Source organism: Talpa occidentalis, unplaced genomic scaffold (assembly GCF_014898055.3).
Source record: "Talpa occidentalis isolate TD23 unplaced genomic scaffold, MPIMG_talOcc4v2.1 talOcc4.2, whole genome shotgun sequence".
Lineage (NCBI taxonomy): Eukaryota > Metazoa > Chordata > Mammalia > Eulipotyphla > Talpidae > Talpa > Talpa occidentalis.
This window is the reverse complement of record NW_023602073.1, coordinates 140,133,978-140,158,229: the sequence shown is the minus strand read 5'-3', so window position 1 is coordinate 140,158,229 and position 24,252 is coordinate 140,133,978. Positions and strand designations below refer to the sequence as shown.

Here is a 24,252-nt window from a genome sequence, read left to right as displayed (position 1 = left end):
AAATCTTTAAAATATATAAAAATATACAAAGTTCCTAGAGTTATCATTGGTGTGGAAAACAAGAATTATGGTAAGGCTAGTGAAAAATCAGGTCTCTCATTACCTATTTTAAGCCAATTGTTTTTTATCTCCAATGAATTAACCCTTTTCCCAGAGCTACTAATAGGTAAAAATTGCCTTATTAGAATTTCAGTAACTTGATTTTTCTTTGTGTGACTAATGTTGAAGGTAAACCAAATTAAGTCACTAGATTGAATATCTAGACATTACTAAAATTAAAATTACTAAAGAGGATGAGAGGATTCACCAGAGACAGAATGGGGAGCAGAACAGGTGGATTTACTGAAATACACTGCAAAGGGGAGCAGTGGGCGAGGCAGGAGAGGTCTGCTGTGCCATATGGGTCAGCATCCTGCCCTGGGATCAAACTCAGGCCGTAGCGGTGACAGTGCTGAGACTTAACCCCTAGGCGTCTAGGGTGGTCTCTATCTCATTTTCTTTTGAGTGCCACATTGAAGCAATGCAATTGCCCTAGTCAGGTATTCAAATAAATATGAAGTGGGAAAACAATAAATAAGACAGTTATTTTGTCTTCTCTTAATTTTGATTATGTAAGTAGATCTATCTAGGTAAAAATCCTCCCACCTAATATCCAAACAATTACATACTCATCAAATTTTTATATAAACACACTTAACATATTTATACAGGTTTGAAGGAGAAAAAAGTAGAATTTGTGCTAAGTAATCTCCATTTAAACAACTCACTAGTTTAACTGATGCTATTTTCTTAAAAGAACCAAGTGATCGATGCCAAGGGCAAGCTGTCCTTACTATAGTTCTCAGTTAGGACTGTGTCTGGCACACCCAGCTTCCATTTGCTGCAATATGTTTCCCAAGGGTGAACTGAATTTGTTACTGTAGTGGATTGAATATTCTCCAATTTATGTCCACCAGAAGCTCAGATGGCAATCTTACTTAGAAGTAGTGTCTTTGCAGATGTAGTTAAGTGTTGAAATAAGACTATATTGGACATGAGTAGAAGAGAAAAAATATAGACACACAGGAGAGGCCGTGTGAAGATAGGCACAGATTGGAATGATGCTGCTACAAACCAAGGAACACCAGACTGAGAAGCTGGATGAGTCAAAGAAGGATTCAAAGGCTTTTTCTCCTGGAGTTATCACAGGGAGCAGGGCCCTGTTGACAACTTGAGCTCTGAATGATAAATTATTTCTGTTGCTAACCAACCAGTTAGTGGTAATTAGTCATGGCAGCTCTAGGAAATGAATACTTACTAAACAAATGGATCATGACAGTTGAACTTTTTAATCATGATTATATAAAACTTGGTAACACGAGTGTGAAGAGTTGTAGTTTCTGTGAAAGTCGAGTACTTAGGAAAGATTTTTCTTTAAGAGGTATTGGTTAATTGTGGGCAAAACAGTTCTTGTAGGTTGGGGACAATACAGTAAAAATGTGCAAGAATTTTGTAGGCCTGGCTCACAACTATATCCTGTCATACATGTGATTTGTACAAGATAGGTTATTAGAGAATGTTTAGAAATGGACCTGTAGAGAAAATATGGGAAAGGCCTGGTTCCTACATTAAATAATTCATGAAGAATATATCAAATTTTTAAAAGCCAAAATATTGAAGAACGTATGTGCTATGTATTATGTGACATCTCTTTATTGGCTTAGTCTGTATCTGGTCCAGCAGCAGCCCCCAGCCATGTGTTATTTTTATTATTTCCTGCTATCAGTGCCTTTTTTGGATTAATCAAACAACTAAGGGTACCAGACAAGAGGGTTCTTCCTGCACTATTGAAAGGCACATTTGCATATCTAAGTACAGTTAGCTTCAAATACATGTAGTTTTTACCTTGTCATCTCTTCAATTGCCACAACTTCTCCAGATGTAGATGATTTCAAGTAATAATTTTCAGTTGATCAGCTTTATATCCTTACATATCCATGCCTGTTCACCTCGAATTTTCCCTGGATGAAATCCTGGGTTAACATTGCTGAAAGAGATGCATGCCCTATTACACACACACACATTTGCTAATTTTTCAAAATGCAGTTTTTCTGTCACCCTATTAGAAATAACATCATTATATTCCATTAGACTTTAGGAAGAAGCATTTGCCCCTTCTACCTTTACATTTGTTTTGTTAGTTTTTAAGAGACATTCTAGATACAGACCCCCTAAGCAGTTGCTTTGAGACTCGCCTAAACTTAGAAGAGATCTTACAGCTCATTTTCTACCTTCTATTATTTAGCTATAAGTTATGTTGGAGGAACATAAAATGATGTCACTGAAAACATTTTGATTCTGATGATACATATTGATTCAATTATTTCTGCCCGAAATATCCTTATAAATACAGAACTATAGGGGACAATGCAATTTTTCTTTTTTAGATGAAAACGCCATTTATTTTTTCTGAACAAACGTTCAGAGAAAGCATCAATTATGAGTTAAATAAAATGAAAATTAGCATATCCTCTCCAAATAACAGCAAAAATGCTATGGGACAAATAAATTAATGGCTGTAATATATTAACTCAACAAAACCACATTTTACCAAAATATTTTATTGCAATAAGGTATTCAGTGTGCTCAAAATCAATACAAACGAAGTTATTAAAATTATTTACAAACAAATGAAAGTATGTAATTAATAACAGTAAGTATAAGTAAACAGCATCAACACAATTTTACCTCGAAATCAAACTGTAATTTTCTAAAGCTTGTTAACAACAGTAGATAAAAATTGCTGATCATGATTGTTAAGTTGTTAAATTCACGTTTCCATAAAAAAGAAAATTCCTTCATCAAGCTATATTTGAAATAAATAATTTATTCTTATAAAGAGTAATTGGAGAAAGTCTGATTCATTCCCATATATTGCAGTCCAGTGAACTTTAGGATTAAATAGCATATTTTCCAAACTTCTCACCTAACCCCAAGATTTTTCACTCAGTATTAATATGAAAGTATACTGCATTTCATATTGTATTAAAAAAAATCTACATTAGTTTCTAGATAACTTGGAACTACTATTCATGGTGTGACACATTATTAATAGTTCAGTATTTGCACTGTGTAAACACAAATATACCCACAAACCTAGTTTGTGGATGACTTAAAAAAATATATTAAGATGTAAATTAAATCTTTTATTATGAAATGAAGACTTTGATTAAGAATATATTTTTTATTAGGCATTTTGGTAACAAATCATTACCCTATATATAGTTGGTTTATTCAGTGTATTTTTTTAAGTAAATAAATTCCACTGTGGCTTTTCTCGAAGAAAAAATCACTTCTCTAGTTGTTGGGGAGTACTAAAAGCCTCGTACACATTAGCAGCAAAGTCTTTCACCTGTTCCATCATCAGCAGATCCTAGCAAAAATGACAACAAAACATTATAATTTGTAAAAAGTATAATTTAAATCCATTTCTGTAATCAACCAGTGAATTTACTTCTACAATTTTTGAGAACAAGTCTTAAAAAGAAAACCAATTAATGCGAGGAATACCGTTTCTTACAATAAATTCCAGGAGATAGTGGCTAAGTTCTTATATGAAGGATGGTGTTCTCTCTTAAGTATCAGAAAATTCAAGTGAGCACGAGGCTTGTCTTGATTTCAACAAATTTATGGTTAAATTCTCTTAAGACCACTAGATATTTTACCTCACAGACACACACTCTTATTTACTCTAGTGGTGCACTCTATCACACACTATACGTGGTTTCAGGTTTTCCATTTCTCTGAATAAGTATCACCGGAGAGAAATGTAGTTTTATACTAGACACACAGCACATCCCAAAATACAAACTTTTTAATAATGCCCCCAAACTTTCTTCTTACCTGAACAAAATGACTAGGTGTTTCACTGCAAACTGAATGGATCTGTCCATTTACTATGGGGATTATCTTAGCTAAAGGCAGGCTCACACTGGAAAGACTGAAAAATTATCATAGTAATAATTATTTTCTGAAATTATCTTACAGGAATTTAACATTTTAATTATAAAGGTAACAGTCACTGAAAATACTGATCGAATGAAAAAAAAAACCATACATAGTTCTACCACCTAAAATAAAAACTATAAATATATGATAATTTCTTCCAGTAATTTTTATACACATCTATGTTTTTGTGTATTTTTTTAACATAAAACCATCACATCTGAGGCAACAATGCTCTGCATTTTTATTCATATATGCATTTCCCCATCTCATTAAAAGTTCTTCCAAAGGTTTTGCTTTTTTAAATTTTTAAAAAAATTTTTAATGAAGTGCCATTATTTATATTCTTGTTAAATTTTTCACAACATAGGATTTCACTACTCAGGTGTTAATGAGTACATAGTAATCCATCATCTGGCAACCAGCTTCTTAGAATTGTGAATTTAAGTTTATGTCTAATTCTCTTCAAAGCATTGTGTAAACATGGAATTGCTGCATCAAAGGGCATGGATGTTTTTGCCAAATGCATACTGCTTCTCCAGCAGTGGGGAGAATACCTGCTCCATCATGTTTTCTTTCTGTATCAAGCTTTATCTGTATGTCTGATAGCTGAAACTGGGATCTCACAGTTTTAATCTGTATTTCTCTAAATTAGTAGCAATGTTAAATGTTTTTTTCCCTACTCAGTGAACTGTACCACTATCTATTTGGCAGTGTGAGCCAAAATCCTGGGCATCATCATTGGTACTTCCTTCTCCTACCTATACTATAATCCTCCACAATCCCAAGTATTTCTTCTATGGGTCTAGGTAAACAATATCTCCTGTGTGGTGTACAGCAATAACCTTCAAACCAGTAAGTGCTCCATAAGCATTTGCTGAAATAATAAATAGTATGTGTGATTAAGTATGATGTAATGATTATTAAATGATGAAACTAATTTTTGTGAGTAGGACATAGATTTAGGTTTATTGCATTAAATATTATGTTTCACAATATATAATTACTTAATATATCATACACATAATTTTCTTGTAAACATCATGAAAACATTGAGACTATGGTGGGTGTCTAATGAGTGTGCTTTGCTGTGCTTTGAGGCAAATGAAAAACAATGCCTTTACAAAATTGGTGAGGAAGTCAGGCACTATTTTCTATCACGACATCTTTGTAGCATGTTTTCAAAATCTGACATGATTTTGTTTACTTGTTTGATGTCTCTTTTTGTATTAAGAGTTTTAAAAAAAATTGAAGACACACTATCATAAAAGTCTGGGACATCAGGTGCATATCTATCTTAGTGTATTATCCCAGCACTTTAGTAAGAGCGGAGCACAGTGCATGCTCAATATATGAATCAATTAATAATTAAGTCTTCATCCATTGCTATGTCCCCAACTTTCACTGTCCTAATTACTTCTCCACAAAGCAATCAAAGCGACCCTACAATGTATATCCCACCATGCCACTCTCCTAGCATTCTCAAGCTGATATCCATCTTCTTATCTGCTGCATCCTCCAATTTCACCTCACACCTTTTTTTTCCCTAGTTCTACCCATTCAGCTACCACATCGATCTTCTTCCAGGTCCTCAAGTGTATCTTAGCTTTCCTGTCTTCAAAGTTTTCACCATGGGACTTCTGCCTTGAATGTCAACTGCTTCATTCTAGTCCAAGGCTATATTTAATTGTGGCTCATCTTTTAGTTCTCAAATTGTTTTCTCAGGGAAACTGCTTAATGTTTCCTACATTTGTAAAAATACTTCTCTATAAATTTCAGTGTTCTTTCCCATTTTACATAGTTTTTACAATTATGCTTATTGTCTACATCTCTTCCTAGATTATTAGAGCCACAAGGACAGAGGCCTGTAAAGTGCCTGATACATAGCAGGTGCCAATAAGTAGATGTGACTTGAATGGACAAACTAGTGATTTCTGTCTGTTCTTCTGTGAATTATCTGTATGTGTTATGACTATTTCTTTCTTCAGGTGTTTGCTTTACTGACGTGTATAATGCTCTCTGTATATAAATGTATATAAATCTCTCTGCATGCCATTTTAGTTTGCAAACATTTCCCCAAATATAACATTTGCATTTAATATTGATTATATAAGAGCTAATAACGCTAGTCTATGAGTTTTAAATTTTACAGCCAAACTTATTATTTTTCTTTATATAAAGTTCTTTACCTTTATTTTTAGATTTTCTTCATTAGATTACATAAATACTTACATTGTTTTCTATCAGTTCATTTATGTTTTTATTGCTGAAACCTCCTGGATATATAATATATATGTATATATGGTATACATATGTATATACAGTCTATACATATAGTTATGTGGTATATATATGGATATATGGTACATATATAATATATATGTATATATGGCAAGGCTCTAAATTTATTATTATTGTTTTGCAATTAGTCATTACAAAATGACTAATTATGTCTTATCATCATTTACTAATTTATCTCTCCATCATCTTCTTTATAAGCTAATAGCCTATATATTTTGAGAAACTTTCTGGGTTTTATATCCTAGTCTATTGGGGAGTAATGTATTATCCTAGTTAGCTGCATCTTATATGTTCTATAGGGAAAGCACATTCATTGCTACTTTTTCAATAATTTCTTGAATATTCTCAGCCCTCTACTCCTTCAGATCACTTTTACTATCAATTTTTTCATGATCAAAAATAAAGCAACCACTTTGACTACATTTATAGATTAGTATCTTTACAATTTTCAGTTGATTCTCTTAAGTTTTTAAGCACAAAATCATGTTATCTCACATAGTATTAACTTTTTCTCTTTCCTGAACTGATGCTAATTTCTGAAGATAAGAATTTAACTTAAAAAAATCACTGTCAACTAATAGCTCATGGGAATAATAAAGATGTTAAATAAGTTGTCTATTTGCAAGATATATAAAAATAAATGGTTTTCCTAAATTTGGTTCTCAAAATTAATCTTTACTAACCTCTGCATTGGTTACCATAATAGAATGAATAATGCTGAATAATTATGTCAATAGTGACCATCTTTATGTCATTGATTTTTATGTCATTGATTTTAATGGAAATCACCTAGTGTTTACCATTAAATGTATTTTCTTTTAGTTTCTTATAATCTATTATTGTATAAAAAAGTATTTTTTATTTCTTGAAGACAGTTATCCATAAGAAATGCTAAATTTGCTAGCAGTTTGACCTCAAGTTATTTACTTTTTCTCTTAGAAAATACTAGTGTTTCCTAGAGCTATTTTAAAAATTCATTGAGACAACATTATAAGAAATAGTTATCATACTGCACATGGAATAAGGAAGTCTTGGTTGCATTATTGTTGCTATAAATTTCTGGATTTCATTTGCTTATATTTTACTTAGGAATGTTACATGTGTAGTCACACTTTAAGTCTGTATAGTTTTCCTTCTAAGTCCCAGCTTTATCCATTATATTTTCTGTTGGGTTATTACTGGTGATAGGAAAGTTTTTGATTATAAAATATATATTATATATATATCAATACATATACATTTTATATGCATGTTATATATAGTAGACACATGAATATACACACTTACAAATGCACTTACATAATTGGAGCTTTTAATAGTTTGCGTTACTTTTCAGTTGATTTTCTAGAGGTTCTAGATTAACTGCAATACACATAATTAGTGATATTTTGTCTCTTTGCCAATGTTAAAAGTCTTTTTTCTTGACTTATTGTGATGACAGTGCTTCCGTGATGTGGTCAACAACAGGAAAGACAACAGGTATGATAGAAATATTCCTAGTATTGGATCAGGTAGTATGAAGTTGGTTATTGACATGAAAAAGATAGGAAATATCACTAAATGCCAAGACTGTGTAATGAAGTTTGAATGGACACAAGAGAATCTCTGATTTTGAGAGGAGTAATGTAAATGTAAAGCAAATAAAGAATAACTGAGGAGTAAGTCTCCACTTCAAGGTGGCACATGTGGCTCACACATGAAAGTACAGATAATGAGTACTAGAGGAGCTCAGAAAAGGAAAACTTACAGTAGGGTTGATATGTCCGCAAAGTAATTTTTATTTTTATAATTTTACTGTGTGTAAGATCAAATATTTGTTCATGTTTAAAACATGATGACACAATTATTATAACTCGTTATTACTATTCAGGAAGTAACTAATACCTTGCTAGATAAAAATTATGTTGAAATTTTATTATTTGGACAACCTTGATTTAGGGAGTATAAAAGGGGGTGAAATTTATTTTGGTATAATTTGAAGAATTGACAAAAAAGATCTTAGGATATTTAAAATGTTTCAGAAAATAAACTTCATGGCTTTTAGCATCCCACATACTCAAAGTTTGTTGCAAATTACTCTTTTTTATAAAATAAAGAAAGGTCCCAGAAAATTGGGGAAATAATCTCTTGCCCTATGTATTAAAGAATTAAATTGGATATTACACATACATACTGCATATCAATTACTGTTTCTACTAATTTTAATGGATGAGTTTATAGTCAATTAACACTGATTTAGTATCTTATTTTCAGAGTTTAATGTAAAAAACCTACAAAACTGAGATCCTTAAAGAGTGTAAATTCTAGTATGAGATCAAAAGTGCTGATGTTGACATGATAAGGATATATATAATAAACCATAAGATATGTTTTGACAGCATGAATCCATGACTTACGATCATGGATTTTGATCAAACAGTTAAGATCAAAATTACTAACAACTACACTAAATAAATAATCCCAATCCTATAATAAAAGGTGAAAATGAACACATTTATATAGTTGTAGAACTACGAGATGATTTATAATGGGAATCTTCAACAAAAGTGCCTTATTGTTACAATTACCAAAGTATTGTATTATGTAGGCCACTTATGGCTTACAGTACATAATTAATAAGAAAACACATTAAAACAAATACATTGTCAGTTTTTTGTTTCTAAAAAGTTAAAAAACTAATAGCTGCAATTTGGCCTACAGATAGGTATTTTCACAATGTAAGTACTTTAAATAGTGGCAAAATTTTTGGAAGAAATATGAGCTTTAATATTAAATACAGAAGGAGCTTCTACTAATGATGGGATGACTGGATTAACAGTTTAATTTGTTGAAAAATAAGCATTCAAATTTTATTCACTAAGATTTACCTGGAACAAAAAATAAACACACCTAAAACACTATTTTTTTTTAAACACTCATTAGATGGGTGACATTTTTATTATGTCATCTTACCTGTTCATGGAGTCACCATGTTGCAGGTCCTGTTCAGTAGGTCGAAAGAACTCAGCCATATTGTCTAGTAGTCTACTAAAACCTCGGTTTAAACAGGTATTCAAAACTGTACTAAAATCTGGACTACACAAAACAAGAAATATGTTACTTTATAGATTCTCAATGAAAAAGGAATTAAATTCAGTAACTATGTGGTTACCTTTGATATATATTCCTAGTCACAATCTAGTTTTCAGTCTAAAACACAGTAAGTATATCGAGTCAATCCTTAATAATTAAACATAAAAAGTTAGCTTATTTTATTTAGCACAACAAAATGAAGATATTTCTTTTGCTAGATTTTCTTACATTAGTATGCTATACAATATTTCTTAAAGTATCAACATTACTTTTCTTGAAGAAAATTCTATAGTCATAGATTATGGTTTGTTTTGTATGCCTATTATGACATTCCAGTGAGATAGAAAATTTTATTATCACATACAGATGAGGAACTGGATACTTGAGGGATGAAGAAATTTGTCCAAAGATATGTAGTTAATAAGCAGGCAGTTAAAATTTGAAACCAGGTCTTTTTGAACTTAACTTTCAAGCTCTTTTCACTGTACTATATTAGTATTTCATAAAAACATTTTTGATACAAAGAATAATGTATTGTGCTGTGAAAGAAATAAGCCTCATTTAACAAAAAATTAGTTTTATCATCACACATAGAAATTCTCAATCCAGATCAACTCATGGGAGTGAAGAGCTAGGTCTATACATTTGAGACTTACTAGTAATTAAAACAATGGATGTGTTTAAAATTGCATGGAGCAATTGAGGATGAAATAAGAACAAATATCTGGAAAATACTAATGTTTAAAGGAAAGACAGAGATAGAGAAACTTAAGAAGAAATGATCTGAGAATTGTTAGAAAAATTAGGAAATTACACTGTCATGAGAGCCATATGAAAAAATAATTTCTAGAAAGGCCTGATCAATAGTGTCAATTATCAGAGAAAGGTTAATTAATATGAACTTTATAGGCTGAGCAGATTTGGCAAAAGATCAGTGTGATCTTTCCTAGAGCTTTATGGAGTGATTTGGTGGAAATCTGAATAAGAAAGAAAGGTAGAGATTGCTACTAGAACTTGATAAATGCACACAGTAGATTCAGTAGCTGAGTTAACCCAATAATTTGCTGATTTTCTCAAAATCATGAAAAAAGTATAGGCTGAAGACATCACTGCCTCAAAATACAGAAAGAAAGAAAATGGGTTTAAATATCTTTGATTTAAAAGGTATTTATGGTTGTCTTTGAAAGCACAGTTTGCATAATTTGGTGCTTTTTTCCATTTTTAAGATCTCTTCTGGGTAATTAAAAATAGTATACTCAGTTTAGGAAAGGTGAAATTTTTTTTTTTTTTTTTTTTGGTGGGACCCTTGCAGGCGGCTGGGGAATGAACAGGCACTGCAGAGGCTGCAGGAAGCCTCTCAACCCAGCGCTCAACCGCTGCACCACCAGGGGAGGCCTAGGAAAGGTGAAATTTTTAACATTCAAAGTTTTAGGAACATTATAGTCTATCTTAAAAGGGTTAGGGGAAGTATTCCTCAAAATCATGTGTGTACACATTAGCAGCAATGTGTAGGTATGTACACATGAGGGGTAGCTGGAGCTCGCTCAGAGCATCTCTTCCCAACTCAGCACTGAGTGGCTTCAATTTGGTGGTCAGATTAGTTATGACTGCAATTTCAGTTTTTGATTTTTTTTTAAATAGACCTGATTAAGAACCATTTACTAGTATGTGTGGATATAACAGAATCATCGTCAAAAGGTTTTTTTCAAAATATAAATGTTAACTATCTAGTTTCCAGCCCCTCAACAACTATATCAGAGTCTCTAGAGTAGGCATTGTCATCTTAAAAAAAAAAAAAAAAACCCAAAAACCTGCTTCCTTTCTTTCTCTAATAAGAAAACCACTATTTTGGATAGGAAGGCAGGTAAGTAGATTTAAAATTTAATTTCAATAAAACAAGGTTCTGAATATGTTGTTCAAGAATAACTACAAAACGGTCATAAGTATATAAAAGCAGAAACACATAGTTTTTGTTATGTGTAATATACATACCTTTCTAACATGTCTCTAGTTTCATTGAGCAGTTTAATAGTAGTAATATCTCTAGGAGAAAGCCCACAGGCCTGTAAAATTGAAATGCCATATTTCAGGGTTTCAAATATTAGCAAGAGATCAGGAAATTTAGTCTGTTCTAGCAACAGTCAAAAAAAAGGTCAAACTCACAAAGAACCTGTAAAGGCTCATTTGTGTAGGTAAATAATATTTTAAACATGAGCAAAGTACAATTATACTTTGTAAGGTCTTTATTTACCTCCTACTCTTGGGACTCATTTCTCATCACTGATTTACCTCAAAAATCAAATGTGATTAAAATGTAATTTATTTGTCTGCAAATGAAGGTTCAGATTCCATCTTGGCATACAAAGCTCTTTATGATCTTGCATCAACCCTCAGCTCTACTTTCTATTACATGATCTCTTGCAAATACGCTCAGGCCAAGTGAACTCCTGAATTCATCTCCTGAGCTTTCCAAGTGTGCTGAACATGTCGTACTCCTACTATATCCCAGGCATACATTGTAGTATCACATAACTAAGACTCAAAAAAATTTGCTGATTATCTAAAATTATAAATGTTTTGCAGTAGAAATCATCTATATTTACAGTTGTGTTTCTAAATTAATGAGGCTTTTTTAAAATTACTGGAAATATATGCTTTCATTCACTTACCTTTTCAAGAGATTCAGAAATCTAAATTTTAAGAGATAGTACAAAAGAAATTTAAAAACAGAGTAACTGGTTTGGTTAAATGGTTATGTAATTAATCACCTGAGCTGCTAATGGGGTTTCTTCATCTGGCATCATATAATGGCATAACAAAGATTTGGATTCATCTTTATTAACCCAAGAAGAAGACTGATGCTGCTCCACGAGGTTTCTTATTTCTTTTAGTTTTTGCTCCAGGTCCAAAAGGGATAAAGAGTATTTAAGAGAAACACTAGAAGCAGAGAAGGGTGAACTGGGATAAATGGAAACTATACAACATATCCTATACACACTCTTATCAGATTACCATCTGAGATCCTGTTTCATCTAGTCAAACCTGAAACTGCTACCTGTGAAATCACTAGCATAGATTAAGAAATCAGCTACCAGTTAGGGCCCTTATTATAAAGTGAAGAAAAATCTTGTAGCAGATTTCACAAGAAATTCCCACTGCAATTATATCACTAGCATAAACAGGAGATAAGAACTTTAGAGGCAGATGTAGGCTTTTTATATGATTATCCAAATATTTCTGGTTTGTTTAGCAATCAATCAATAAACAGTGAAATATTAAAACTTTTCCTTTAGTATCAAGTGGTTGATACTGAAGAAGAAAGTGGATTCCACAAAGCAATACTACCCTCCCGACCTACCCTCCCACCCAAAAGGCTTTGTAAAGTGTATCAGGTCACAAAGAATTTTACAGACCTCCATTAGTCAAGTCACTAGTTTCAGTAGAATACTTCTTACTTTCTTTCATTTATCAGAATCAGGAAGTAAAAAAGCAGCCAAAGCAAAATGCCTTACCTTCCTAAAATCTTCTGCACAGCTTGTTTAATGACGGTGATTAGTTCTGTGAGACCTGTGAAAAGAAAAACAAACATAAAAGCTTGTTCACTGTTCGAATTCCCCAATAATATAAATGAATGAATGAAAATTAGTCTACAGGTCAGAAATAAGAATCTTACCATCTCCAAGGAGGTGTTGAATACTTGATAAATATTGCTGTTGGACATCTGGGGGAGCAAGAGTTGTCTGTACAAAATAGAAAAAAGGTAAAATTATTCAATATTAGTAGTAAATTAATAGTATTTTCAGTATAACATGAGCTGAGATTTTTCAGGACCTGGAGTGACAGGTAAAATAATATTCTTTAATATAACAAAAGGCCTAGTTTCAAACCATGAAAAATAAAATGCTAAGGGGTTCTAGTCACATGAAATACAAAGATACTGATTTCATAGATATCATCTCAATAAATCATATTTAATTTCAAGCCTCTTGAAAGAAAAGGCAATACCTATTTAAGCCTATTAAAACTTACGGTGCCATTTTTGCCAACTGCTGCATTATCCAGGTAAATATAGCCACCAATTATGTTTAACTGGACTCGCAAAAGAACAACCAGCATACAAGTACTATATACAGCTACGATACTTCTTGTGAAACCTTCACAGAGAAAAAGAAAGCCATTTGGTATTATTAAAACAGAAACAAGAGTGTAAAATCATGAATCATCCCTATGATTTTTCATATGATGACTTTAAAGGTACAATTATAACTATTTTCAGTACAAAAACATATCAATTCAAACTATTTTACATTTTAGCTCCTTAAAACTTGTTTAATGTAAATTAGCTATGAACTCTTTATTGAAACAATAACCAATATATTGAGTGAAATGTTTTATATTATCAGCTTAGAAAGCAAAACAGGAGAGTACTGGGAAGAGTGGTAGTCTCAGAACTCGGAGATGTCCAGGAAGCAGCTCAAGATAAGAGAAGAGGGCTGGGGATGGACAAATTTAGTTTCAAGGACAGATAAAGAAGGATAAGTCCATTAAAGGGCTGGAAGAAGGTATAAAAAGATAGAATAATACCTATCAGAGTGGAGGTGTTTACTATTGATGGGAGGTTTAGTAGGAACAGAATGTCCAGTGGATTTAGCAATCCAGAAGTTATTAATGCTTGTGAGAGACACAGGAATGAAGTGGAGACACAGGAATGAAGCCAGTCTGTAGTGTGTAAAAGAACGTGTGGGAGTGAGTAAGAGAAGAAAGGAATGTAGAAATCTCTGGTACTAAATATAAGGGGCGTGAGAAAGTACAATAGCTGAAAGGAAATACAGAGTACTAGAAAAGTTTCATTTATTTTATTTTTTTTTTTTAATTTTTTTTTTATTTTTTTTTAATTTTCTAGAGGCATGTCTTATTTATCTATTTGTTTGTTTGTTTTGGTTTATACATGCACTGGGTACAGTCAGAAGCCGGGAGGGCGAGAGAATTCACCAGAGCCAGAGCGGGAGCAGAGCAGGCAGAAGGACCGAAGTACACTGCTGAGGGAGCAGCGGGCGGCAGGAGAGGTCTGCGCGCCATGTGGACCTCCTCTGGTGGCCGGGAGCAGCCGGATCGAACCGGCGCCGCAGAGGCCGCGGGCAGCTTCGCAACCCAGCGCTCAACCGCTGCACCACCTGGGAGGCCCAGTTTCATTTATTTTAGATAGGCAAAGCTTAAGCATGATTCAGCTGATAAGGATTAATTGAAAGAACAGGAAAACAGGACAACTGATAATATGAAATTCTGAGATGTATATCTATATCTATCCATCCATCCATCCACCCATCCATTCACCTCTTTATACATAGCCCAGGACAGCTCTTTGTTTCAAATTTTTATCTCTAATCAAAGTTTGCATATAATATCAAAGTACAGTTACTATCTGGGTTGGAGTGAAAACTGTCTTTAACGCATATTACAGATACCAGTAACTAATAAAGACATATGAAGTTACAAGTAATCATAATAATACTACCACCATGACCTCCAATTACTAAGTGCTTTCTATAATCAGACATTGATCTACTTGTTTTTTGAGAATGATTTAATCCTAATGACACTATGAGGTGGATAAAGAAGAGTGATCTACATAATGGAGTACAAACATTTCTTCATAAATATTTTAAGAATGTGCTGTTAACAGACTATGTAGGCTTACTTATTATCTTCAGATCTTCCCATATCTCTAGTTTGTTTGAAGGCCTAAAGAAAAGAATATCAGAAAATATACAAATAATAACTAGGTAATCAAATAGAAAACTTTGAATTTATAGCTCTATATTTAGTAATAGATTACAGCAAAAAACAAAGGTCACAAAATAAAGTAAAAAACAAAATCATAATTTCATTAATTAATGATTACAATCATCTCCACTAGTATATCTGTATAAATCTTTGCAGTCTTCTTCTCCCTCTGGGCACATGCACATATGTATTATAAAATCACTAGGAAAAGAAGGAAAAATATTTATTTCTTCCCCATATTTACTGTTTTCCAAATAAGGCAGGTTGTATAATGCTTCTAAGATAAATTAGGAAATATTTTTTGTTTTCAAGTATGATTATAAATCCCTGAGTTGAAATATACATTTGCTGTGTTTCAACCAGCCATGGTTATTATTCTTATCGATGTTCAAATTGCTCATCTTTGACCACTGGGGGACTATAGAGGTTGGCTCCTGGGTTCTTTTGACATGTCTATTAGTCTTTAATAGTTTCCTTACTTTCTGACAAACAAAAAGCTGTCCGGTTTCATCTTGGTCAATTCCTTTTTTTTTTTTTTAAATTTATTTATTTATGCATACAAGAACTGGGGTACAGTCCAGATATGTGGTGGGTGAGAGGATTCACCAGAGACAGAGTGGGGAACAGAACAGGCATATAGACTGAAATATACTGCTGAGGGGAGCAGCGGGCGAGTCAGGAGAGGTCTGCTGCACCATGTGGGTTGCTCCCTGGCAGGTGGGGGGAATCGAACTCATGCTGTAGTGGCTGCGGAAAGCTTCACAGGTTGCGTCTTAACCCCTTGTGCCTCCAGGGAGACCCTCATCTTGTTCAATTCTTGCTGCAGAAGTTAATTACCCATTTCTTAAAGAGTCCTGGTTCTTTTAGTGGGCGGAAGGAGGAACCCTAAACTTTGTACACTCCAAATGGGTTCTACTACCTACCTATGTGAAAGAACCTTTTTTTGTTTGTTTTCTTTCTTATTTTCAATCTGTCACTTGTAAAATAGACTGAAAATTACTAGAAAAATCAAATTAAAAAACACAAAGAAATTACAAGCCCATCGTCTTTATTATCAAACTCAGATATAAATCTGTATTTCAATAAGAAGTTGAATTACCATTACAATTGTACAGTATGACTAGTTTTATCTTTCTTTGCTCCTGAACAGACTACACAGCTTTAGTTATCCTTTCTTAGATGAAGCAGGTTCAGAAGATAAGTGGTTAAGGTATCACTGAAAACTTAAGCTAAGGCTCAAGTTTCAGTGGAATGCCATATTTATTGATTAAATTAGGAATCAATTACAATTTAACAGTTAGATATTTTAATGCAAGTAAACCACATTTTCTGAATGCAACCTCAGAAAAATTCCAAAATCATTCTTATAGAAATTCTAAATTAAGAAAGATAAAAATATTATTGGTCACAAAAATTTCAATATAGGAAGGGCTTGGCAGTAGCAATCTATGGAAGGGTAAGTTACGGTACTTTTGTTGAAACTGCATTTTATTTGGGGTTACTTTGTTCGGTGGTGACAGTGTTAAAGTCATCCAAGACATTTCTTCATGTTAACGTTCTCCATTATTAGGCCTTAAAGGTAGATTTCAACTTAAGTTCTAATATACAGCATGGTGAGTACAGTTAATAATAATACATTTTATACTTCAAATTTCTGAAGAGATATTAAGTGTTCTTTATATATTAAATGTTTCAACTACAATGGCTGCAACTGCATTGGACATGTACAGATTTTTGGGTCATTATTCCCTAAATAATATAGCCCCATCAACTATGTACATAGAGTTCATATTATATTCAGTAGTATAAGGGAGGATGTGTGGAGATTATATGCAAATACAACATCTTTATACAAGAGTCTGAGCATACTCAGATTTTGCTATGGCCAGGGACCTTGTAATCAATCCCTCGAGATATGGATGGATGGATACTGCACTAAGAAAACAAAATTACACCTTTTTTTAAAAGCTGCCCAGGATTACCCATCAAAATTAATCCCTTTCTTCTCCTGCCTCCCATATTTTCTCACCACATTTTGCTTTTGCTTTTTACCATAGACTAAACATAATATGTGTTTATAATTTATTTAATCTGCTTCCTCCTTTATATGGTAAGGTCTAAATTATCTTAATTACTTTGATTTCCCCAAAGCACAGGGAACATTGGGCATTCCTGGAAACATATTTATTGTATTTGTTATTATATTGCTTTTATAAACATGCTGTTCTCTTATCTCATTTGTCATGCTTCCCCAATAAGCCTAAAATGCAAGGTAATTAAAATCTACTTATTTTCTATCCCCTACTTATGGACATACAGGTGGTAATTCTGTATTTGAGAGGAATCTACTCATATATTTATTCTTCACATTATTATAAGAAGGAATACTTAACTTAAATTTTGTATCTGTAAATAACAGTAAAAGTGTAGCAACTTTTAAGAATGATTAAATTTAGGGGAATAAAGCCTTATCACAAGCATTATACTTTAATTAGATTTTAAAAAAAATCTCAAGTATACATATCCATTATTATTTTCGGATGTAATCTTTGAATAAAGAATATGTTTTTAAAGAAAATTTCCAGTTTGTTACTTAACCTGTCTGAGCACTACTGTCCTGATGTCTTACTTGCATAATGGAGATGATAATATCTAGCTCACGATTGACACTATGAGAACTGGGAATATATATATGAAAGGTACTTAGCATTTGTCCCAGCAGAGACACACTCTAGAAATAACACTTCCTTCACTCTGGTTATTGGAAGGTGACTACAAGGAAAACAAGTGGTTTAGTAAAGAAAATAATTAGAATTTATTTAGTGAATGCACCCTTTTCCCCATCCTGTTAAGTATAATGGGAAGCCATTTCCTTCTGAAGTCTTTCCAAAAACTAAAATTAAAATTAAAACATACTAAGTAACAATACCCCAATCCACGCTACACTCCATATACAAGGTCATATGTGTGAAAGTGCTGTGTACACAGTAAACTATCAAGGTAAGTAGATTATCATTTCAGAATGGTCATGTTAGATTTCTATTTCATTTTGTTAATATAAAATGCAAGTTCATATGCCTTATTTATTTGAAATGTATGTTCATGGGCTTTATTTACTATATTGTAAACTCTTCAAGAAGCATAGTTAACATAACTTTGTCAGCTTTACAACATCTGATTTATAAACACATTCCACAAGCGCTCAAGAACTATATTTCTTAGTACCATCAAAGCAATATAAGATCTATTTATATGAAAGCCAGAATACATACAAATATTACCTTAGATTCTTTGTGCATAAGATAGAACATTAAAAAATGTATAAAATAAAACATGAATTGAGTGATATAGCTGGTAAATATTTTTTCTATATGAGCCTATATAAGATATAATTAGAAAGAAAATAAGGAAATAAAGTGCATTCCATAAACTTTTAGTGTAGTGTGTAAATAAAAATGTTGTAACTTGTATTTACCTGTTTTTTAGCAGGGCTGTGAGGCTTTCAGAATTGAGTTGCTGCATTAGGGCCTCTCTGAGTGTTGGAAGCATGGAGAGCACTATGAAATAAAGAAAATAAAAAGGTTATGAGCTGACTTGACATCCCTCACTTAGAAATGCCATTGTTTTAGAATTGGTTACAGGACTAGCATCTTGCAGGGGTGGGAGGGAAGTTCACAGTGAGCGTTTTCATGTTACTACTATTAATAATAATAATAAACAATTATATACTAATACATCCTTTATCTGTTTATGTTAAGTCAACAAAAATTATACATATACTATGATCATGCCAATATAACAATTACACAAGTCTACTTCCTTCCTGGCTAGTTGAAGACAGCATTCAGGTCTTTCTTTAGCTGTCTGGGGTCCATGATAAACTTCCCCACAAATCACAGGATGACACCTTCACCAGCCTTGAATCTGTGAATCTGGCAAGTCTCTGTGCCTCAGTTTACTCATGTAAACTGAGGACAACACAGAGTTTACCTTATAGGATTGTTGTTAAGGTTTGAGACATACATTAGAACACTGTTTCTTTGTACATGGAAATGTTCAGGAAGCATTAGCTCTTAGTATTATCATTATTACCCTTTCACATTCCCGTTTGTAAGTAAACATGTCAGAAAGCTGATTTGGGAAGCTTTTCAGTGAACTTGTATTTTGGCTCCTTGTGATCACCATATTTTATATTTAATTGCCAGAAATAGCTACTTATTTACCTAGGGTTGTGCCACTCATGTCTTTATCTGGGAAGAGATCAACCAAGTGACAGCTCAGCTGCCTCTCCCCATGATTGGAGAGATTGCACTGATCTTGGCAGTGACAGTACTCAGTGGGGATGCTGAAGCAGGCCCATTCCTGTGGTATTCCTCTACCAGGCAACTTTGGTATGAGGGCTGCCCACTGACTACCAAACTTTTAAAACTATGTTGTAGACTCAACCAAGAAATGTGTTGAGACTCCTCCTACCTAGTCTTCCTTCTTCCTTTTCATTCAAGTCAGAGCTGCTCTGTGGCCCAAAAGCTTTTTGTGCCCACTTATGCTCCCTCCATTTTATTCTTCATAGGTCCCCCAACCCTCCTTAAGGTTTGTGCACCTCTAATGCTCTCTGAGCATTTGCTTTGCAGAGGACCCAAATGACACAATGGCTTATGTCAAACTGAGATAAATTTTGAAATCCCACGAGCTACCTTTCTGTTTTCTGGAAATCCAAATAATAATCCTAAAAATGGGCTACTTTTAGTCTCAAAAAATTCATGATCATGTCCTCATAGCACCATTACACTGATACTAAATACCAATTTAAATAATTACATAATTTCTGAGAAGTCACTATTGACTGTTATGCATTAAGTATTTTATATCTACCATTTTATCAAATTTTCATGAAACATTTGCAAATTGGGTTTATGACATTCATTTTATGGAGGAGGAAAAATGAAATTTAGATTTTCTTAAGATGTACAGATAATACATGAGGTAAAACTGGGAATTGAACCAGACCTCCTCATCTTGAGCCTGTGATCTTATTCACTGTCTTATCCCAGCTGTCATTTTATGCAGCTATTTATGATTACTTATTTGCTTTATCGAATGAAGGTAGCTTTCCAAGTATTATTCTTTTTTTTTTTTTATAGAGGCATGCTTTATTTATTTATTTATTTGTTTGTTTGTTTTGTTTATACATGCACTGGGTACAGTCAGAAGCGCGGGAGGGTGAGAGAATTCACCAGAGCCAGAGCGGGGAGCAGAGCAGGCAGAAGGACCGAAGTACACTGCTGAGGGGAGCAGCGGGCGGCAGAGAGGTCTGCGCGCCATGTGGGACCCTCCTCCAGTGGCCGGGGAGCAGCCGGGGATCGAACCGGCGCCACAGAGGCTGCGGGCAGCTTCACAACCCAGTGCTCAACCGCTGCGCCACCGGGGAGGCCCACCAAGTATTATTCTTTCCCATGTTAAAAACCATACTCCAAATGTAACTCTGCATGTGTTTTCTTAACCTTAATGTCAACTTTTTTATTTGTTAAATGGGTTGAACTAAAAATAAATTCCTTTCAACTGAAGAAAATTCTACATTTAAAACTGGACAAAGAGAACCTACTTTTATAAATTCTTTCTAAATTAATTGTTATTGAAAGGAATGTTAGATAAAGGATTAAGGTTTAAACAGTAAAAAAAGGAAAACAGGTTACACATAGATTTGAGAACTAATTCTTCAAGGAATTATGCCAATTACAACATAACACCTTATTCCCTTCAAATAGGGGACCCTGTTAGCAGCTTGCTAGCTCTGGAGGCTAAATGATCACCAAGAGTTAACATCAACTGAGTGTATATTATTGTGTTAAACTTACAGATATGTAGTTGCCTACTATATATTTAACAAACTTAAGGCTCTTTATGACTTCAAGGGATAATCCCACTTCTAGTGGGATTAGGTCTGACCCAGCAACTTTACTTCCTATTATTCTTCTGTTGTTCATTTTGCTCTAGTTACACACATAACCTTTTGGCTACTTCCTGAAGGTGACAAATTCATTCTGCCCCAGGCATTTTTCATAGCAGCCTCCTCCACTGTTGAATCTCCTCCCGTGTGACCTCTTCAAAGAGGCCTGGCGTCTTAAAGAGCATCACCACCCTTCACACAGTTTTACTCTTATGGCAAGTAGTCACTGCTGAAAGTTATTTGACTTGTCATTTACCATCTTTTTCTCTTACTAACATATAAATTCTAAGAGTCAGGGTTTTTTTTTTTTTTTTTTTTTTTTATAGAGGCATGTTCCATTTATTTATTTGTCTGCTTGTTTGTTTGTTTTGTTTATGCATGCACTGGGTAGTCAGAAGCGCGGGAGGGTGAGAGAATTCATCAGAGCCAAAGCGGGGAGCAGAGCAGGCAGAAGGACCGAAGTACACTGCTGAGGGGAGCAGCGGGCGGCAGGAGAGGTCTGCACGCCATGTGGGACCCTCCTCCGGTGACCGGGGAGCAGCCGGGGATCGAACCGGCGTCGCAAAGGTTGCGGGCAGCTTCGCAACCCAGCGCTCAACCGCTGCGCCACCGGGGAGGCCCAAGAGTCAGGGTTTTTAATTGGTCACCTTTTGTTTTCTTAGTGCTGGGTACCTCAAGTATTTGCAGAATATATAAATAAAATGAACAAATATTTATATTGTATATTGATGTGTAGGATATTTAAAATTCACTTTAAATAAGGTATTTCAGTTAAATCATATCAATATTTGCTGGATTTATCTTTCTTTGCCTTCACCTCTCAATTTTGGTTCTGGAGTTATGCAAATTAATACAAACCATCAAATAACTTCATATACATAAAATAATAATTTTAACAACAAATAATTTAAATATTTTAATAATTATTTTAATAATAATCATTATTTATAAATAAATATTTCTGTTTGCATTACCTGTCATATTGCAAGTCCTTTGATTACTTTCAAATGATATTGTCGTCGTGCTTGGGCAATGTATTCTGCTGCCTCTCTTTCCTGAATTTCTCTGATTTTCTTCTGTCCATATTTTCCCAGGATATATACGCCTAAAATCATTTTAAAAAACAAGCTAGTATATTAATCCAATTAATTATATATTAACATTCCAAGTAATGATTTTAATCTACTTTATCTGAATATAAGGGTAATATCAATGAAAAACTAAAAATTAAAACATTTAAAAACCTAAATTGAGAATTGCATAAGAGCTGTCACATAAAAAATATAAGGTGATAAAAAAAAAATTGTGAACTAAAGAGAAGGAAAAGGAGACTGACATTTTAACAGCAATGACAGATAGGCACGTAAGGAGTAGATTTGAAGAATTAGAAGGCATCACAATGCCTTCCATAGTGAATTGGAGATATTCTAAATGTCCAATAGGGAACTGTTTAAGGAAATGATGGTCCAGCCATACAATGGAATCTTAGGTGTTGCAAATCATATTGCTAAATAGTTAACGACGAAAGGAAATCCCAACCTTATATTGTTAGATAAGAAAATAAGATCCCAGAAGTTTTGCTTTCCAATTTAGATACACAGAAAAAACAGGATTTTAATTTCTAACATATAATAAATAGTGATCATAGTGGAATAGCAGGCTTATTTTTTCTTGTTTGCTTTTCATATTTTCAGCTTTCAATAAACATAAAAAACCTAAAAAATATGTAAGATAAATTTTTTAAAAAGAATGAAAGAAAGGAAGGTAGTCAGGCAGACATCTGAAACTATAATTAAAGTGGAAGTGGGGGGGATGCAGGCACAGAAGTTTCCTAAATTATAACACTGTAGAAATATAGATGAGGTAATGTGGCCTGTGATTTACTTTCAGCATAGACAGGACAATATAAATGTGCATATTTTGGTCTATACCAGGTAAACACTTCAGAAGCATTAGTTAAGTTGGCTTTAGAGCAAAAGCCACACTCCAAGCACTTCAACTCACTTTTTCTAGCATCATGAATATCAAAAATGGATTTTCACAGGTGATGTTAATGGTGTTTAAGATAATTAATATTTTAGTAATGTTCACATGAACAGGTCTATATGAACATTGCAATTCCTTTATGTTCCAGAATGGCTCAACTTTGGATTCTCAGCTAGTAGGTCAGAGGATTCTTAGTCAAGGAAGTTACCCAAGGGAGTCAGCCAGCAGAATCCTACAGCTAGTTTACTGCTACATTTGCTTCCAATAAATCTTTATGATTGGCTTTGTTGTATCACAAAAAGAGGACAGAACACTGGAACTTCAATGAGCTTATCAAACAGATTATCACACTATTTTAACTATGCTTGCTAACAGCTATTTTTATGTGTTGCAGAGTATATTTTATTATAACTTGACAACAAGTTTGTAGGGGAATAACTAATCATCACCAACCTCCAACCACCTCACAGCCAAAAAGAACCTAAGAATGATTAGATTTGTATTACCTAAATGATTAGAGTTGGCTTTTTACAAGGGGGAATGGGTAGCCTTTTAGAACCTGCAAACACATCCTGAATTATTTTAATCAACACAGGCACTGTAGATGAAGTGATGGCATATTAAATACTCTTAAAAATAATAGCTCAGTAAAAGGTCATGCACTACAAATAATTACATAGAAATAAAGTATAATTATTGTTGCTATGTTTGTATGCAAATAAATGCATTATACTCACATTTAAAGAACAAATAAAAGTTCATACAAGTGGTTTCATAGCTACTTTTTTTGTTAATACATCCTCAATAACTGATAATGCCACAATATCAATCGGATAAAGAAACTGACTTTTACGAAGTAACCCATGGACAGGCCCCACTAACATAGCAACTTTTAAAATGAATAGCTGGTATTTTATTTGCACAACAGATTCTAAAACTTCTGTGTAAAATGATTATTCTTTCTCAAATTATATGGTAAAATGAAACATGACATAATGCTTTTTGAGAGCTGGGAATTTTCTCTGTAACTGCACATTTAATTTATGTATTTGTATATGTATTTTCCTGGGGAGAAGGTTCACTACTTTCATGAATTTTTTTAATTATAAATTTTATTTTTATATTCCCCATACAATTGCAACCCCCTTATTTTGACCCCAATCCCTCCCCTCCCTGCC

General features: G+C 33.4%; 1 protein-coding gene across 1 annotated transcript; it reads right to left on the bottom strand.

The window, feature by feature from the left end:
• Positions 1 to 2,569: 2,569 nt before the first annotated feature.
• On the bottom strand, positions 2,570 to 22,110 carry LOC119252960 (peroxisomal biogenesis factor 3-like). The gene is made up of 11 exons (XM_037520541.2): positions 22,063 to 22,110; positions 18,617 to 18,698; positions 15,056 to 15,099; positions 13,387 to 13,511; positions 13,031 to 13,097; positions 12,870 to 12,924; positions 12,126 to 12,294; positions 11,350 to 11,420; positions 9,238 to 9,360; positions 3,883 to 3,979; positions 2,570 to 3,412 (listed from the first exon to the last, which is right to left on the bottom strand). Exons 1-11 carry the CDS (start codon positions 22,067 to 22,069, stop codon positions 3,329 to 3,331), a joined length of 924 nt encoding a protein of 307 aa, XP_037376438.1. The 5' UTR covers positions 22,070 to 22,110; the 3' UTR covers positions 2,570 to 3,328.
• Between the last annotated feature and the right edge of the window lie 2,142 nt (positions 22,111 to 24,252).